Source organism: Salvia hispanica, chromosome 5 (assembly GCF_029641045.1).
Source record: "Salvia hispanica isolate PSC_SH4W2 chromosome 5, Shi_PSC_v1, whole genome shotgun sequence".
In the NCBI taxonomy this organism is placed as follows: Eukaryota; Viridiplantae; Streptophyta; class Magnoliopsida; order Lamiales; family Lamiaceae; genus Salvia; species Salvia hispanica.
The window spans coordinates 42,652,815-42,671,851 of record NC_142696.1 but is presented as its reverse complement, the minus strand read 5'-3'; the positions used below and the strand labels follow the sequence as shown (position 1 = coordinate 42,671,851).

The 19,037-nt window shown below is 36.1% G+C and overlaps 3 protein-coding genes across 6 annotated transcripts; 2 read left to right on the top strand and 1 right to left on the bottom strand.

Moving 5' to 3' along the window:
* The first annotated feature begins 2,573 nt into the window (after positions 1–2,573).
* On the top strand, positions 2,574–10,026 carry LOC125189301 (uncharacterized). 2 transcript variants are annotated; one of them, XM_089058814.1, is made up of 10 exons: positions 2,574–2,679; positions 2,766–2,811; positions 4,005–4,068; positions 4,268–4,377; positions 5,516–5,763; positions 6,829–6,984; positions 7,091–7,247; positions 7,524–7,663; positions 8,198–8,233; positions 8,878–10,026. In XM_089058814.1, the coding sequence occupies exons 4-10, from the start codon at positions 4,299–4,301 to the stop codon at positions 9,652–9,654; spliced, it is 1,593 nt and encodes a 530-aa protein (XP_088914940.1). In that variant the 5' UTR covers positions 2,574–2,679; positions 2,766–2,811; positions 4,005–4,068; positions 4,268–4,298; the 3' UTR covers positions 9,655–10,026. The 2 variants fall into 2 exon arrangements, with proteins under 2 accessions (XP_088914940.1, XP_088914939.1); XM_089058813.1 differs by having other exon boundaries at positions 4,261–4,377.
* Positions 10,027–11,758: 1,732 nt separating this feature from the next.
* On the top strand, positions 11,759–15,562 carry LOC125190461 (uncharacterized). 3 transcript variants are annotated; one of them, XM_048087778.2, is made up of 10 exons: positions 11,759–11,997; positions 12,105–12,310; positions 12,376–12,478; positions 12,631–12,740; positions 13,701–13,769; positions 13,978–14,093; positions 14,178–14,232; positions 14,740–14,860; positions 15,097–15,239; positions 15,317–15,562. In XM_048087778.2, the coding sequence occupies exons 2-10, from the start codon at positions 12,167–12,169 to the stop codon at positions 15,416–15,418; spliced, it is 963 nt and encodes a 320-aa protein (XP_047943735.1). In that variant the 5' UTR covers positions 11,759–11,997; positions 12,105–12,166; the 3' UTR covers positions 15,419–15,562. The 3 variants fall into 3 exon arrangements, with proteins under 3 accessions (XP_047943735.1, XP_047943737.1, XP_047943734.1); XM_048087777.2 differs by having other exon boundaries at positions 11,760–11,997; positions 12,099–12,310; XM_048087780.2 differs by lacking the exon at positions 13,701–13,769 and having other exon boundaries at positions 12,099–12,310.
* A 208-nt stretch (positions 15,563–15,770) lies between these two features.
* Positions 15,771–17,805, bottom strand: LOC125190460 (protein DETOXIFICATION 24-like). Its single transcript, XM_048087776.2, has 7 exons — positions 17,552–17,805; positions 16,941–17,482; positions 16,779–16,865; positions 16,640–16,696; positions 16,314–16,552; positions 16,128–16,246; positions 15,771–16,025 (listed from the first exon to the last, which is right to left on the bottom strand). Exons 1-7 carry the CDS (start codon positions 17,795–17,797, stop codon positions 15,879–15,881), a joined length of 1,437 nt encoding a protein of 478 aa, XP_047943733.1. The 5' UTR covers positions 17,798–17,805; the 3' UTR covers positions 15,771–15,878.
* Positions 17,806–19,037: the final 1,232 nt, after the last annotated feature.

Sequence of the window (19,037 nt, the reverse complement as noted above, 5' to 3'; positions counted from 1 at the left end):
GTAGTGCGTTTAGTTCATTAGATTGAGTTGTATAGTGTGTTTGATTCATTAGATTGAATCTAACAACTCAATTGAAGGTGAATAATTATGTGATAATTAGTTATAGTCAATCCATATTATTTTATCAATATGTCGAAGAGTATAATACAGTGGTTGATTTAGGTTACCATGAATTTTGATAGTATAAGATTTAGGTTACCATGAATTTTGATAGTATAAGATTTTACCAAGCTTTTAATTCACGCACAATTAAATCCAAAAATTATCAATTGACATAAGAGCACTCCCAATACTCTCCCTAAAAACTCTCTTATTTCTCCCTAACTCCTGCCACATCAGCGCCACATCAGCACCAAAATTTATCCCCAGTTTTTAGCCAACTTTTAGCCAACTGCTCCAATGGTTTCTCCCTAACTCAACATTTCATTTTTACATCATTACTAATTTAATTGTTTTATTTTTGTATATAATAAAGCTAGCTAATTTATAAGACAAGACAAATAATAGTAATAAAGTTCGTTGTATTAAACACGAGTAAAAAATTACAACGACGAAAATTTAAAAAAAATAGGGGGGAAATTATTTTAAACAAATTATTAAATTTTAAATTTATAGGGGGGGAAATTAAAAAAAAAAAAAAAACTATTTTTATCGCCGGATTATCGCCCACAATGGTCGGCAATAATCCGGCGAATTTTCGGGATTCGGCGTTAATTCGGTAGAATTAACGCCGGATTGTCGCCGATTCCTCCCCATTGCCGGCGAATTTTCGGGGATAATCGGCGATAAAACGCCGGATTTAACGCCGAGTGCATTGGGAGTGCTCTAAACTAGTTAGATCGATAGTGGCACTTCATAAAGTTACTCCATCTCTATTTTACGGGTTGGCTTATCTTATTCATAATAGTGATTATTCTGCTTTCTCATTTTGTAGTATCTTATCTTATTCATAAAAATAACCAAAATCATTTACCAAGTTAATTTCTTTTATTATCATGCGAATAAATACGCATTAAATACATAATTGTATATTTGAGTAGATATCTATGTGAGTAGATAATGGGCTTTCTATTGTAAACCAGACCATTAAATTCTTTGGAGCTTGACTCCAATTTTGACTAAATTTAATTTGTTGCCCAATGTGTTTCGGTCACTATTAATTGTGTTTGTGTTGTAATTTGGAGAATGAATTTTAATTCCTTTAAACTGGTTTATCATCTCTCAAAACATCGTTGTTTTAATCTAATCGCCATATATAGTAGAAGTAGAGTTCAGGCCTAGTTAAAAAACATTGAAAATTTGTGTATTTCTGCCAAAAGAACAATATAAAATTATGTATTATGAGATATATTCATATCTTTTATCTACAGAGGGAACATTTTTTTTGTCCATAAACTTTGCCAAAAGTATCATTTTAGTTCGTAAACTTTGAAAATATCATTTGAGATCTGCGAACTATGGGTTAATATCAATTGAAGTACTTTTTTACTATTTTCAAGTTTTTAGGACGAAAATACCCTCAATATTTGTAAGGGTATATATTTTTAATAAACTTATCATATACTCATATTTTTTATAAATATCTTTACTATATATTTTTGATGAATTTTTTAAATATAATTTGACCTTCAATATTATCACTTAATTTTGTGACATGCAAGAAAAGATCCTTATTTAATTTTTTTATTATTAAAGAAAAGTTCTTTATTTAATTGTAAAATTCTTTTATATAAAAAATTGAAGAAGCAATTTTAGTTGCATGTCACAAAATTAAGTGATAATATTGAAAGTAAAATTATATTTAGAAAATTTGTCGAAAATATATTTTAAAGATATTTATAAAAAATATGAGTATATGATAAGTTTATTAAAAATATATACATTTAATGTATTGCGGGTATTTTCGTTCAGAAAAAACTTGGAAATAGTAAAAAAAGTACTTCAAATGATATTAACACATAGTTGATGGACCTTAAATGATATTTTCAAAGTTCACGGACCTAAAATGATACTTTGGCAAAGTTTGTGGACAAAAAAAGATGTTCCCTCTTTTTCATATAGTATTCAAACATTCAACTGAATCTTAGCCCTACGATTTTTCATCTAAGTTTAGATTAATGTCACGTGTCATTTAATAATGTAAATTTTCATTCTAATAATGTAGCATTATAGTCTAATAATGTAGACATTTAGTATAATAATGTAACTTATCATAATCATCCAATCCAAGGATTCAAAGGCTATAATTTGTTTAAAGTTTAACACAAAAGAGCTGCGAGGACCCTAATACACGCAATTAAATAAAGACAAATTAAAAGTACTCCTATTACTTAATTTTGTTTTATAAATAATTTTATAATTACCACACACTTACTGACATACTATAGATGCAACGCAATCTTAATTTAATAAAAAGAATTTAGAAAACAGTTTTAAATTGAAGTTTCATAAATTTTAGAGTTGAATGAATATATCTGAAAATGGATATTTATTAACTTTATTAAAGTTTTGACCCGCGAAATTCTAAATATATAAATTATTGCCCAATTCTGTGACTGTAATTTTCAGTTAAGCCCCACTTATTTTCACACACTCTCTCTCCGTCGCCCTATTTTCAATCAGACAACGGACCCTCGGGCTCTCATTGTTGAGGGTTTTCTCTCTCTTCATCGTCTCAAAGTACAATCCCTATTCCCTACTGATTTTTCTATAATTATTTATGCTACTTCTTTGATTTTTGAATTTTGTGTTCTATTGTTTCTCAGGTGTTTTTTTTCTGGATTGAGCTCGCTTGCTGGAAGAGTTTCAAACGTACGGTTCGATTTTCGTTATTTCAAATCTAAATTCAAGAACCCTTCACCGCGCTTTATGTATATCGTTTTTTGGGGCATTTTTTTGGTGGTCGAGTTTTGAGTTGAAATTATTGTTTTACCTGCGTGCTACTATTAATCATGATTTTTAGCAGCTAGGTAGTGAATTCGTGGAACTGAATGCATTTATGTGTCTGTTATGAATGTAAATTAAATTTTTTTGGGGAATTAGTCGATGTCTTTTTTGCGCAGTTATCATGATGCTTATTCTGGCTATTTGTATAGTTTTTTTTTGCCTCCCTAGCTTGTTTGAATGAGCTGTTTCGATTGAAAAAAATGTAGCAATAGGTTGTAGCAAACAAAACGGAATTTTAAAGGTGATCCCTCAAATAGTAAAATGCGGAAAATAATCCCTTCCCAATCATGTTACAATACGTAACAGAAATGTGGGTCTTCGGTCCTGCCCATTTGCCTTACTGCATTGCAAAGAAAAAGCTTGGTTGCTGCCCCTGTCCGGATCCCTCAGCCATACCAACTAGTCACTAACACTCGTTTTCATAGTTTCAACCCTGTTCCTTTTCTTGAATTGAACTAAGTGTCTGCTTCAATGTACTTGGTTGAACTATGTTTTTTCAAAGTGTCAGCTGTTTGGCCTTTTCCCTAAGTTCAATTAAGTTTTTGCATCTATGTACTTGCTGGAAACAGAAGCAGAAATTGGCACACCAGGAGGATGATGTCTTTCTTACTCGCTAAAACAGTATATATTGGTTTTGCATTATCTTGGTCCTAACCATTTAAATTATACAACAGTTCACTATAAAATACAGTTTTTGCTGTTTGAGAACCAAGCATTGTTTTATTTGAGTACTTTTAGTACCAATGCTAGTCACATTTGCGAAGGGACCTGCATTTCGTATTTGCCACATGCCACCATAACCAAAAGACAGGAACTATTACTGATGTCTATATTAGTCATATTATTATTGCTTTAACATTGTTGTATCTCTTTTAACATTCTTAACTATGAGGTTTGCAGTAAGCAAATGAAAATTGCAACTTGTGCACCTTTCCAATGAGCATGATTTTTCTTAGTAGACCCTTAGTCAAATGTGCATACTTTGGAGTATATAAAATACTGTTCTAGTTTATTATTGGTCTTTTCTTATTCTTCTTCATCTTCTTTTTCTTCCCTAGGATTCTCTTGGAAATACAAGGCATTAAGGCAACTTGGACTACAGTTTTATGGGAATAATCCAGTGTGAGTTTTGAAAGTACTCTTTCTCCAATCACATGCACTCGAGTGGCCTTCTTTTGCGCTTTCTATGTATTCTATTAGAAATCAATGATCCTCCCTGGTCTCTCCCCAAATTCATTACTGCCTATGCCTAAGACCCTGCTGTTTGTTTTCTTAACAGTTCTGGGGTTTTAATCTGATTAAATATTGTTGCAGCCTGCAGGCACTTTAGAGCATAACTAGTTCTGGAAATAATGGGTGATGAAAATTTTAATGAGACTAACCTGACTGAGAAACTGTCTAAACTCAACAGTTCTCAGCAAAGCATTGAGTGTATCCTTTCTTACCAAAATCCGGTAGTTGGTTTTTTAGTTAAGGTATTTTACTGCATGGATGTATATTGGTTTGTAAACTCCCTTTCTGAGTGATTTAAAATGTGACGTTCATATGTATTATTTTTTTGTCGGCATGTAGCAGTACACTCTAATGATGTGTTATATGTGTCATTTTTCTTTACTTGGGAACATAACATGGAAGCTAATCAATGTTTTCAATTTCTTGCCTTACTTGAAATTTATTACTGGTTTCTTTAAACTGACGTGGTTTATTTTGCAATTGTGAAGTGAATGTGAACCAGTGTTTTCAACTTATTTTGCCTTATGCAATATTTGTTACTGTTTGCAATAACTACATGTAGGCTCATTGCATTTCACTGACCAGATACATCTTGAACTCAAAGATTGAACTATTGTATTTGATCTATTTTGTCTTGACTGAGTTTTAATGTGCATATATTTTTTATTGTGACAACTAACATGTATTGTGCCTGATGAGTTCCTTTGCAGCGGGCACCGGCCTGTTCAACAAACACAAACAACTTCAAGAATTTATCCACTCATAGCTATCAAATCTTGTAAGATAAATGATGAAATATTCATACTTTGTTAACTTGAAGTTGAATACAATATTAAAATGTCTGCTTTTCCACAAGGAACTCAAAGATACGAAGCATCAGATACTTGATACTTGGACCTGCTTTTAATTGATGAACTCAAAAGCTTAAGTAATAAAAATGAGAACATGATTCAGTAAATCCTTATTTCCCGTCACTGACAAGGTCAATCCATCTGTGGTTCTTTTTGTTTCTTTATCTTATAATTTATTTATTTTAGTTTGGAAAGAGGGGGGTGGGTCTCCATTTTTCTCTGTTTTGTTAGTTGATGCATGTTTGTTTTGTTCTGAAGGAAACTGACAGAGGGTTTGATTTGTATAGCCTTATTTCTCACTGTCATAAAATTCTACTATTGTAGAACTTTTCAGACTGAATTATTATTTATCTCCCTTACTTTATCACGTTAGAATACCTTTCAGACTGAATTATTTTTATCCCTTACTTTGTGTGAACTTTGGCATTCCCATTTGATTGTTCAAATTTGTATTATCAAGATGTTTCCCTTTAACATTTCATCAGCTTTGTCCCGGTGGTGCATTTCTCATCGTAAAAAGGCTAAGCAAGTTGTTGAAACATGGGAGAAGTTATTTAAAGCAGCGCCAAATGAACAACGTGTTTCCTTTTTATACTTGTCCAATGACATCCTGCAAAATAGCAGGCGCAAGGGCAGTGAATTTGTCAATGAGTTCTGGAAGGTTCTTCCAACAGCTCTTAAGATTGTTTATGAAAGTAGCAATGAAAATTGCAGGAAAGTTGCCTTCAGACTGGTAATTCTCCAATCTTGCCATATTATTCCTATTAAAGCTTGAAAGGGTGGCTAGTAGGCTTTCTGCATTCTATCAACTTCAACATATTTATAGTAAATGTATATGTGGCTTGCATTGGGATGGAAGTTGCAATTTTCTCTAGCCACCATTAATCACAATGTAAAAATTTTACTTGCATGTCTCTCCATTTGCAAGCTTGGTCTAGTAAGGTTACTTTTAATCACAAGAACTCTTGTGACCCATGATTCTTATTGGTTCTTGGTTTATATTTTTGATTAGTCATCCCTACCACTATTTTTTGATAGTCTAATGCTTATGATAGTGCCTTTGTGCTACCGGATGAAGAGCCTCATTGAGAACATAATTCTGCTAAGTCTTTTTCATCAGAACCAAATATTGAGGTGAAAAAAAGAAAATAATCTCTCTAGGTTTACCTTTCAGGCAATGAAGCAAAGGAAACAAATGAGTAAAATATGTTTGACGTTGATTTTGATCCTTGATCACTTCTTCAGCTTCTATTGTAGCACTAGTTCTCCCGTTTTGACCCCTTATGATAGGTACTATCTGTAGGATTTATTAACCATAATTCTGTTTGCAGAAACATTTTTTCAGTTCAAGTTGTCATATCTGCTCCTTTTTTAGTTTCAAGTTAAGCTTGATCAAGTTGTCTCACTCTTTTTTGTGTTCATCTCTTCTAAATGATAGCAGCCTTTTTATATGCTGATAACAGTATAGTATAGTTATCCATCAAGCTAAATTACTTTAAATACTGTTGTGCTCCATTCTTAAAAAAGCTTTATAGTTTCGTTGCTTTCCATATTAGGGTGGCCTATCCTAGCCCTCTAAGAAATTTCGACTACTGAGCAGTGAGCTAGGATGTTCTGGCCCCGGGGGCTAAGCTTTTCTCTAAAGTTTTATTGATATTGTTCCTTTCCCTATTGTCACTTTCTCTGTTGATTTTGTCTTTTGATTATTATCTTCTACTTCTCTAATCTCTCCTATGATCCTATCTTCTCTTTTTCTTTTGGATTTTGGGATGGGGTTTGGGTTGGCTCTTTATATCAGGTTGACATCTGGGAAGAAAGAAAGGTTTTTGGATCTAGGGGACAAAATTTGAAAAATGAATTGCTGGGGAAGAATCCTTCTCCTGTCAACAATGAGAAGATTGTAGTTCCTAATCCTATTAAGGTGGTGAAGAGAGATGCAACATCTGTCAGAATTGTAAGCGCAAATCAATGCCTGTTGTGTACCAGATGTTTCCAAATAATGATTCTCATTTATTGGTAGAACTGTAGTACTGTTCTTACTTTCATATTTTTAAATCCAGAAAATAGCTGTGGGAGGTTTGCCAGAAAAAATTTTAACCGCGTTGCAGTTAGTACATGATGAAGCTGTCAACGAAAAAGGAGCGTTAGACAAATTTCAAAAAGCGATTTCTTCTGTACAAGAAATCGAGAAAGATATTCTATATACTTCTTCTCAAGGTTTGACATGAGTTGTTTTCCTTGGTATTTTACTTGTTCAAGTGACTATAACTTGGTTAAAGTTTTACATATAGATAGTAATTCAATATGAGTAGGCAAGTACACAATGAGAAGTTTGTGAGCTTCAGAAGAACATCTTCTTGGACTTGTGCCTTGCAAGACCATAATGCCTATTCTATTTTTACATATCGATTGAATATTGAAAAGTCCATCCATCTTTTGTTTTACTTCCACTATCTGATGCCTTCTGATTTTCATTTTTCATTTTTCCTTCAGGAAACCTCAATGGTTCTGATGTTGTTGATAATTTAGAGAGACAGGAGAATGTTGTTAAACAATGCATTGATGAACTTGAAAAGTCTGAAGCAGTTAGAGCTGACCTTATTTCTCAGCTTAGAGAAGCACTTCAGGATCAAGTATGGTTTCATTTGTGCAAGTTTTTTGCCTATAATTTACAAGTCACTTCTAGTTAATAATGGTTTGATGGACAAATTTAATCAAATTGGTCAGAAGCACTTCTAGTTAACTGATGGCAATTGGTCAGAATCAAATTCTAGTTAATAATGGTTTGATGGACAAATTTAATCGAAAAGTTTAAATTAAAAACTGTGTTTATTTTGTGATAATTTCATGGCCATATGAAATAATATACCCCCTCCGTCTCATAGAAATAAGAGAGAATGAGGATAAGTAGTTGAAATAATGTAGTGGATGGTGGGATCCATAAATGATAAAGTAAAAGAGAAAGAAAAAAAGGTTTCCATAAATGGATATGGACTACTTATTTCTATTGGACGGATGAAAAAGGAAATTCAGCCAATTTCTATAGAACGGAGGGAGTATTAGATATACCAAGTTTGTTGTTACTGAAAATACTAGGAAAATCTTTAAGTGGCAGCCTGCATGTATGAATGAATGCTTACAAATTCTGACATTTCAAAGTTTTCCAGGAAACAAAGCTGGAGCAGGTTCGAAGTCAGATATCTGTAGGCGCTCCCTCTCTCTTTCTCCACATACATTTGTGTGTGTGCGTGCATGTGTATATCTGCTTTTATATGCTTATCATCTCTCACATGCCTCTAAAAATTGGAAAAATAAATTATGTGACTCCATATTTGGTTATATCCAAGCTTTCACTCATTGGAAACTGGCACTAGGGCATTTGGTTCGAGATGGTGCCCAGGGTGTCACCTTTGTTTTGTTGGTGGTTATTTAGTTGTTTCTAAAGGATAATCTTGAACTTCCACATAAAAGTTGGGGGAAATAGTTCCAAATAAGTAAATACTAGTAAAATTTAATACTCTTATCTTTGAGGTTTTGATTTGAAACCTGTGGCTGATGCTTGATTACTATGGATTTGAAAACCATCAGTTATTTTGGACTAGTCACGGAATAATTTGGGCCAGTGCCAGTTGAATTGATTCATTTCAATCCCTTAACCAAAACAAAACTTTGACATGAAGTTTAACTCTTTGCTAAAACTTTCCAATCTCTATGGCCTTACAAAGTTCCCCTTGGTCTCATCCGTGTACTCTTTGTTTTCCATTTAAATGCTATTCTCAATTTGAAATGCAGAATCTCTCCAGTGTTATCTTCGCTACTCCTCATCACATGTCTACTTTACCTGCAGGTTGCTCGCAGCCAAATTGAGCAAACAGCTAATATCAGACTCCAGCTAGCATCAAACTCCTCCATGCCACCTCCGGGAAACCAAGTGGTGATCGAACCCTCTTTTTCTACTGCCATTTCAGCAACCAACGTTACGGTGCCTCCTCCTACCAATCCATTGACTTCATTTGTGAACCCCACCGTGGAGGAGAGCAAGAAGGCTGCAGCTGCAGCAGTTGCTGCGAAACTAGCTGCTTCAACATCTTCTGCCCAGATGCTCACATCTATTCTCTCATCTCTCGTAGCAGAAGAGGCTGCATCAATGAGCAGTGGCTTGAAACGGCAGAAGCTGGAGACACCAATGTCATTTTCTGATGGGAAGAATTCCGAAGGAGCGAATTCGACCTATTTTCCGACTTCACAGCAGGCAATGACCAGTATGCCACCCGTTCAGTCCAGCACTGCACAGAGTGGTTCTCAGGTGAACCAACTGCAGGTTCCGTTTCTTCCACCTCCTCCACCTCCGCCACCACTTGCACCTCCGGGTAATTCCCCTTCAAATCAAATGGGCCAGTCTAATATGATGGGGCTGCCATACGGTTACGGTGCAAACAACCTACTCCCTCCACCGCTCTCAAATGCACCAACAGGGTTTGCTAGGCCGAACCCTCCTCAGCAAACACAGCAGCAGCCACAATCACAGCAGCAGCCAGCAAGTGGTGGATACTACAGGCCCCCTGGTATCGGATTCTATGGGCAAAGCCACCAGCCACCGACACCTCCCATACATCGACAATGAGCTTCTACCGGTAAAAGGCGGACCTTGTGTTATTTTGTATATTAATAGGGCAGTAAACCATGACTCAGGACCTTCTTGACAGCTATATCATAGTGTACTATCCTTCGGTCCGTGCCCTACCATGTCGTTGCTATCAGGTTGCATCGGATTTTTAACGCGGCATGGGTTGTGGTACTTGTAGCTCATGTAAGCTAAATGTAGAATTTCTGAGTAATTTAGTCACAGATCGGCTAAAAGTCCAAGAATCTTCACCCTCTTTTGTTTCTACACCCTTGCTCATATTACTCCACTATGTATGTGCAGCTATGGTGGATCTATGATCTAGTCTAGCTTTATATTTTTAATTTTAAAATAGAGAAAAAAATTGCTGCTTCTCTATGTGGTCTGAATTCTAACTTTTTGCCATTAGATTGTAAGCATAAATTATGTTAAACGTGAATACTTTCCTGTCGACTTATCTTGTAAACATAGGAGTACTAACGCTGTGCATCTTGCTAGTCTATAATCGAATCAAAATTAACTAAATCTTGAACGTCATACAAATTTAGGGTGAGACTTAGTTATTTTGGCCGTAGTTTTGGTTATGCTATATTACTCCAAGTACTTACCATTTCATTCACTCCACACCTGTAATAAAATCTGAAAATAAATCTGGTTTTAAAATAAGGAATTATGTTTACGTGAAAATGTTCCCATAAAATACACATCAGATATTGGTATGTGGTCTTCACATTTCATATTTTGAATCATGTTCTCAACTAGCGATAGCAAATCATAGGGAATAGTATATATAGCGAATCATAGTATTCCATTCTCTTATTATTGAAATTTTTTGGAAACGCATGGAAACTGCATCATTCTCTTAGTATGCTAGTTTACCAAAATCCTAATTATGATTTCTCATCGTTCACTCGTTATCAGTTGAGTAATCGTGCCTTAATTGATATTCACATAAGAACATTAAATTAATGTTTGCTACAAATCGAAAAGCAAAAATGAGACGGCACTTCTGTTATATTGGTATTAGAAGCAATATGTGATTTTCCATACTATTTAAGTAGGTGTATTTTAATAATAGAGCTCTGAAAAAATCTTAAACATTTGTAATGTGAATTAAGGGAGTTGGAAATGCATGCATGCTGTTGTTATAAAATAATAGAAACTATCTCATAGTAGTATTAAAATTCCAGCCGGGCGTTTACCGCACCATCTTATTGCTGAAACTATCTCCCAAGAAATGTGCAATAAAGAGCATGACGATAGATGACTCATTTCCCCCCCTTTATGTATTTGTTTGTTTGTATAGAAAAGCAAGAAAGAAATAGTACTAGTAGCAAACATGTCTAGCAAAATGGTAGGGATATTGTTTGGAATGGTGACCAAATTGGAAAGGCTGGGAATTCTTCCAATGTGTCTGTGCCTGTGTATAAGGAGGGTAATGTTATTCACAGGAAGATGTTTTTCTGCTGCGGCTGCCAGAACGCCGCCGGTTGTGTCTTCTGCTGTGCTTCCACCTATGCCAAAAATTCATCTTATACTACTACTACTTGTATTTCATGCTTTCACATTTTCATCAAATGTCTACTATTGTTATGTATGTTTCATGAATTTTCAAAGTTTATGTATTTGGATTGTTGGTTGATGCACCAAATTTATATAGTTATATTGCTTTCAAGTCATCTATCTTGCTAGCAAGGGCGATTCTACTTGTACAAATGAGCTTCCCGCCTGGGAAGTTCGATTTTTAAAATCCAAATTTGTGCCTCATGCGTTTTTCATAGAGACTCATGCGTCTTTAACTTAATTAGAATGTCTCAAGCATCTTTAATTGACTTAAATTGATTTAGGAGTCTATAAGCAGCGATCAGGTAAGACACATGAGCCTCACGCGCCTTTCACAAACTTAGATTTAAAAAAAAGAACTTCTCAATTAGGAAACTCATTTATATAACCGATCCAAAGTAGGATTTTGCAATCTATTGGCAATGAATCTCGAAACATACATCGATCAATGCATGTCACAAAATGTTTGAATTGAATATCAATATTGGTTACTCCAAAACAAAAATATTGAGAACATATCAAAATAGAAAGTGGTAATGAATCAGTTAACAATAACGCCCCTAATTCCTTTGCTCAGTAATTTCTTCAAAAAGATAGAAACAAACGATATTTAGATTAAATTGATTGTAGAGAAGTGTCGAGGCTCCTTGGAATCAAATATTTTAGGAATTTGATTTCCTCCTTATTTCCGAAGGTGGAAAGCAAAAACCCTTTTACAAAATTTGGTAAATTTGATTCAGGTGAATCACTATTCATCCACGCTTTTCCTCAAATCTGCAGGTCACTCCTTTTCTCCTCTGATTCGATTCTTCTCGTACGTATCATCAATTTTCTATGACTTCATGATTTTGTAATTACCCCTTTTTTCTGGATTCCTGTAGATATAGGTTTTTTTCCCTTGCAAATTGATCGCAATTTCTCGAGCTGAAACGGAGACGACGCCGTGTAGATGAGTTCCCGTGCGTTGAGAAGACGGTTGCAGAATGAAGATATTGGTGGCGGAAGCCATGATCGCTGCGAGACCTCGGCATCGGATGCGTTGAGCCAGCCGTTGCTGGCAGATGGAGATCATGACTATAATAAACCCAAGGAGGTACTTGCCATTATATTTTCTCGATCAAAGATGTGGTTTTTGAATTGATTTTTACTTAATTAAAGGGGACGTCGCTTGGGGATATTTTGGATGAAGAACGACGTAAAGAGGATCCGCATTGGACTATAGTATTCTCGAACGTGATTGTGCAGTGGGCTCAATGGATAGGTCAGCATTCACTTCTATTTTGGTTGCTTGATTTTGTGATTTTAGGTGTGTTTGTGCTAGTATTGTATTGCTGGTATAGTTTGAGCTATAAATTGATTCGTGATAGTTTATTGTACAAGTTATGACTTGATCTGTAATTCTTTCTCCTTCAGCAAATATCGTTCTTGGTTCTGGGTCTCTACTAGCTCGGATCATAGTACCACTTATTTCTGGCAGTGAAGATAACAACCCCCTTCCACCTGTTTTACTTAGTCCCTTGCAGGTATAAAACAACTTTAGCTCTCTTTAAAAGATGAGTTACTGTCCTATATCCTTTAATTGTTTGATAATTTTGGAGAAAATGTTGTTGCGGTAGGCTGTAGGCATGATTTTTATTTACTTGAAAATAGTCGGGTAGACATCAATTTAAGTTCCTTAGAATATGACTTGCAATTGATAGAAGTAAAGGTGACAACAATATAATTGAAACGAAGATATCTAAAGAAGAACAATCTGGCAGAATTTATCATATTTGTTTTTCAGGACTGACTCAATTGTAATGCATATGAACTGCTTGTAAAACCGTTTGGCTAAGAATTGAACAACATATATGATTGCTGGAAATGATAATCTGCTAAAGGGTTTTCAAGGGTGGGATGGATAACTCGTCTCTCATGTGACACATCCAAGTGCTATAACCAATATTTTGAAAATAATCAACTCTACCCACTAGACATTAATAACTAACTGCATACACCATCTTCCTATCTACAACTGATCTTCCATGTAATCTGCCACAATCCGTTCCCTCCACATAAGCTGCTCGACCTTTATATATATTCCACCACATTCCTCTTTGCCTTTTGTCGTAGTTATTCTCAATCGTCTCCAATTGATGTCAGCAATGCTCAAGTAACTTCTTGATCTGTATGCTTACCTTGTATAAACGATCTTGTTAATTTTTAAACTTTTCTGCGTGTCATTGAAAATGAAGTGGATTGAAATAGGCAATTGGTCTAGTGGGAAGAATGCTAATTACTTTGTGTATTTGTTAAGTTACTTATGAACTACTTGGTCTCGTGACAGGAATGTTATTTTTGCTCTTTTCATTTACTGTTTACTCCACATTCATCCATACTGTTGGGCATATAAACAATGCATTTACTGTTTACTCCACATTCATCCATACTGTTGGGCATATAAACAATGATTAGCATCTCATTCTTGATTTGATTAATAACAGGAAGCAAGACTAAAATATCTAAAGCAAAGGCTTTCGATTCCTTTTGATGGCACTTGTTCAGATCATCAAGTATGTATTTGCTTCTTAGTCTACCCCCCCCCCCCAAAAAAAAAAAAAATAAAATAAAAATTATGTCCTTGTACTATAATTTGATTGCGGTTCTATTTGATCCCTTTAGTAAGTAGATCAGGTGGTTTGCAGGTATGAGTTATGGTCATGGATGAGCCAAGTGAGTTTGGTGTATGATTATAATAAATGCTTGATATTCTGTTTGCAGGATGCACTTGGACTACTTTGGAGGTTAGCATATCCTGATAGAACGCTCCCAGCTCTTAAATCAGAGGTCTGGAAAGACATGGGCTGGCAGGGATCAGACCCTTCAACAGATTTCAGGTGTGGTGATAAGCGAATAGTTCGATGAGCTGCAATTGTATGACTTCCTATTTTGGTGGAAGCTAATGCTCAATATATATTTAGGGGCGGAGGCTTTATATCATTGGAGAATTTGATCTTCTTTGCCAAGACATATCCGGTTTGTATTCTCCTTTGACGTGAGTTATTATAGGTTAATCCTTTTTGTTAAATTTTGTTTGAACTGGTAACTACTGCCGAATCTTAAGAGCACATGTTATAGTTTAAAGCATAGATGTGTGCAGTAGGTGTAACTTTGCTTTACATCTCCATCTCTGCTCTTTTTTTGCTAAAAATGATGGAATTAATCTTTCCATATCTGTGTTTATGTTAAGTGCCAAAAAGTTAGTTTGATGAATTTGACAGTTTTATAGACTCCATGTTTTGATGGTGGGGTGAGCAGCAAAAAAGCCATCTCACTTGGTGTTCAATGTATGTAGTCTGTAAAAGTCCTTTAAAATGGGACTGTTGTTGTTCCCATTTTCTCTGTGATGGGATTTGGAGTTCTATTGTCATGGATAAGTATTAGAGATCTAATTTCAGCGTTGAAAGTCATCCGAAATCTGAGATTGAAAATTTGATATAGATTTATTTATATTCATGTGTCACTTCTCTTTACCCATGACAGGAATCATTTCAAAACTTGTTGCACAAGAGAGATGGAGTCAGGTCAGAGTGGGAGTATCCCTTCGCTGTGGCTGGCATCAATATTTCGTTTATGCTGGTTCAAATGTTAGATCTTCAATCAGGTTCTTATAGGCTCTGTGATGTTTATTTTTATCTACAATCTCCATCGACGTTGACCTGTTTGTTTGATGTCAACTATGCAACTAGATTGAACAGAACTCATTCTAGTTATTACGTTTGTTGGAATGATGAGATCATGAGAAGCCTTCGTTCATCTAAAGATCACATTTGTAATGAGTTTAACCTCAAGAATTTGTATTTGAGTAGTAATTTACCCAAGTATGGAATATTTCTGCAGGTAATCCTAGCAAGTTGGCTGGACAACGCTTTTTGCAGATGCTCAGCCACGATGATACGGCCTTCGACAACCTCTTTTGTGTCGCGTTCAGGATGCTGGATGCGCAGTGGCTTGCCAAGCATGCCTCATATATGGAATTCAACGTAATAACAAATCTATAGCTTGATTATTTCTCATACTACCTTCATCGCTTATTGATCCAACATGTCTTTGCATGCAGGAAGTTCTTAAATCCACGAGAACACAACTAGAGCGCGAGATGGCGCTGGAAGATGTGTCGGGTGTGAAGGATTTGCCGGCATATAATTTACTCAGAATATAATCACACGTAACATTTTCTTGTGAGTTGTGTACAAATTTATATAACTTTACTCAGTTTAGAGAAAATACTCTTCTTGTACCTAAATTGTATGTTTCATTTGTTGGAAATTACATATAAAAAATATAGCAGAAGCATATAAACAAATGGCTCTCTACTAGACCATTTAGCCGAAAGTGAACAAAAATAAAGAAACAAAAACAGGAAAGAGCAACTGAAAACGACACATTAGGCCATTGAAGGTTATTTATTTATTTGATACTAAAATTCTTGTATATTTAAACTTATTGAAAATTGTAATAATATTTGAGGGTAAGATTTTTCAAGTTGCAGAGGCAGGGCAACAATAAGCAGAGAGCAAGAAAGGTGATGCATTTGATATATTGAAGAAACAGAGCAAAATTCGAAGCAGCCTCGATATTTTACAGATATCGGTTATTACAAAAGCATCTCTGCCACTTCATCAAGCAGTGCCGGACGATTTGAGGGACCAACGTTGCAGCCGTTCAGCGGCTAGCCTCACCTGAAGGTCCCAGTCTGTTTTAAAAGCCATATAGCTGAGCGACAACGTCTGAACTAGGATTCCGATGATCATTCCAATCCATATACCCTGCACGTGGGAATCGCCTCATCAGTAACAAAACATGACACCCAGTATGCTCGTGGCATACATAGCCAAGAATCTAACAAAGGATCTTATTCAGGTTTTAACCTCAACTTCTAGATGTGCAACGTATCCGAGTAGAGCACCAATCGGAATTCCGACTAAATAGTATGAGCACAGATTGATGACTGCGACCGTCCCTTGCAGACCGGCCCCTACGGACACTCCTGTTCCAACAACAATAATTGAGCATTTGAACATGACACATAACAGCACAATGCAGGCGTGGCTAACCTGAGAGAACCGGATAGATACTGTTGAGCAGCACAGAAATGGCAAGCAGATGAGACAGATTTGACACGGCTTTCACCACTGTCACGTCGTTGGTGAATAAGTATCCGAGGTTGTGGCCGAAGGCCAGACAAGTGATGCTGCAGAGCACCCCAATCACCACAGAAGTGGATAGAAGTACTTTGATTGAGAATTTAGTTGCCTTAACGTCTCCTCGTCCCAGCTCATTCGAAATCCGAACACTACACAATCACACAGTTTCCGCAAGTCAAGAAAAAAACACAAGAACTCAAGAGAATCAACACGTTTAGATTGCACAGCATACATACCACGCAGCACCAAGAAATCCTAGGCAGAGCATGAACTCCCACCCGTTGACATTTAGACTGCAAACACGGATCCTTACTCAGTTCGTCATCATCTTTATAGCACTAGACAAGACACACCTAAGGAAAACAAAACGCTTACCAAATGGAAAACGCGGATATAGCAATCTCAGCATTGTGCATGTACCCGGCCAACAACACCAGTATCGAATTGTACCACAGTTCCAAACTGCAGATAACATTCAGATTTCAAAGCGAAAGACGTGTAAAACAAGACGATTGCACTAAGTTACGAGAGATATACCAAACCATCACGCCAGAGGAAACCGAGAGCCTTATCACAGGCAAGAGATCCTTGAAGGCAGCACTGCTAAACCCGGTCCACGTCTCAGGGCACCAGCCTCCTAAGATATACACCAGCCCAGAGAAGCTCACCACAACAGACGATATGTTGAGGGCGGCCATGGCGCCAGGAATCCCCCAGTTGAAATAGCTCACGAACAGCCACGACAGCAGGACATGCACGGTGATCTGCACCACGGATATCCAAGCCACCACGATGTTCTTCTGCTGCGCTTGCAGATACATCTGGATCGTGAGAACGAAGACATAGTTGTACACCAAGGGGATGAACCACAACGAGATGTAACCCGATGCAGATGCAATCTCCGGCTCTTGGCCTAGCAGTCTGAATATGGCCCCTCCGAAGATGAGCAGAGGCATCAAGAGAGTGCTGGCTATCAAGTTCACAATCCATGATCTTTGCAGATAAATCCCCATCATATAATACTGTTTCGCACCGTATGCTTGTCCACACAGAGTCTCGGTTGCACTCGACATGCCAATCTGTATTAGGCCTCACTGTTTCAAACACACAAACATAGGACATATGATAATGGAAGGCGAAAAAAATACCAGAATTCCATTGGCAAAACGAACAGTGAGGGTCTGAACGAGCGCGTAAGCAGCAAGATCAACGGCGCTTATGTGGCCGATGAAGGACTGGGTGACGATCAAGGCACTGAAGGATGAAACTCTGGCAATGATGCCGGGAAGAGCAATCCACCATATCTTCTTCGACTCGTCGTAAATTCTTTCCTTCAAATCAGCAACCTCATTTCCTTGCGAGCTTAGCAGATTATCATGAATGCCATTATCCATAGCTCTGCACATTTCCCACAAAAAAAAAAGTCTCTTAGTATTTTTACATGCAAGACAAGATGCCATGAAGGCTTAGGGAAGAGGAAGATGAATTACTACTTTTTTTGGGCTTCCACTACAATTTTTTCTCCACACACTCTCTTTGAGTGAGAGGGAGAGGGAGAGGACGACTGAATTGATGGATGGATGGCGCCAACGTGCGAGTTTGTAGAGATACTAGTGCGGAAAATATATAGTTAATGATTCTTATGATTTACGGTGCTTCGATTTGATATTTTGATTGTCGTGTAAGCAACTTTACAATCCTTTTGACTTTGGTGCAACTTGATTTCTTCAAATAAAAATTTATAGGCCATGCATATGAGCATTTTATTTTCAAAAATTGTTGTCGGATTTTGTGGGTATTATTGCAATGGATTTTATGCTACTTTTATGGATTTGAAGGATTGATACGAGTATTTAATGTCGAATTTACTTGCATTCACTCCTAAATCTAGATTCTAGACGACTTTTAACATATTAAAATGAGTTTAAGCCCAGTCTCGATTATTTGAAGGTATTTTTTTTTATCACACATGACACATCGAGTTGTATTTTTTACATTAATAAATATGTTTCCAAAGCACTATTTGTATTTTGTTCGTATATATAGTAGTACATCACAATCAAACTCCAACAAAACGCAGGACATTTTTTTTACTATAAAAATCGCAAACATCGATACTATGTGGAGTAATTAATTTATTATACACTCTGTACTTTTACGTGGCCTCTATTATTAATAATTTCTTAATTCTTGTTACTATTCTTTAATACACACACATAATGCGGGCTTATCATTAATTATTATTAGAGGGAATCATAGTTCAAATTTTACAATTTCTACCCCAAGTTAAAAAAAAAAGAAGAAGAGAGAAATAGAAAGACTTTCATAATTTATTGGTAAATAACATCGCTAAAAACGTTTTATAAAATGATGAGTACTAGTTCTCACTTTGCTCGTGTTGTGGATAGAGGGATCTCCAATTCAATTCGAAACTAATACTAGTAGTTAGTTCGTTGTATTTTGTTATTTTGATTAGACAAAATTAATGGGACAATCAACATCCCAATTTGTATACAAACGTGTTAGATATGAAATGTCCGGATGATTTTATTTTATTTAGATGAAGCCATGTGATTGTATTTGTCATCATCTATTCACTACCACTACTCCACTATTTACTTTTGAGAATATAGA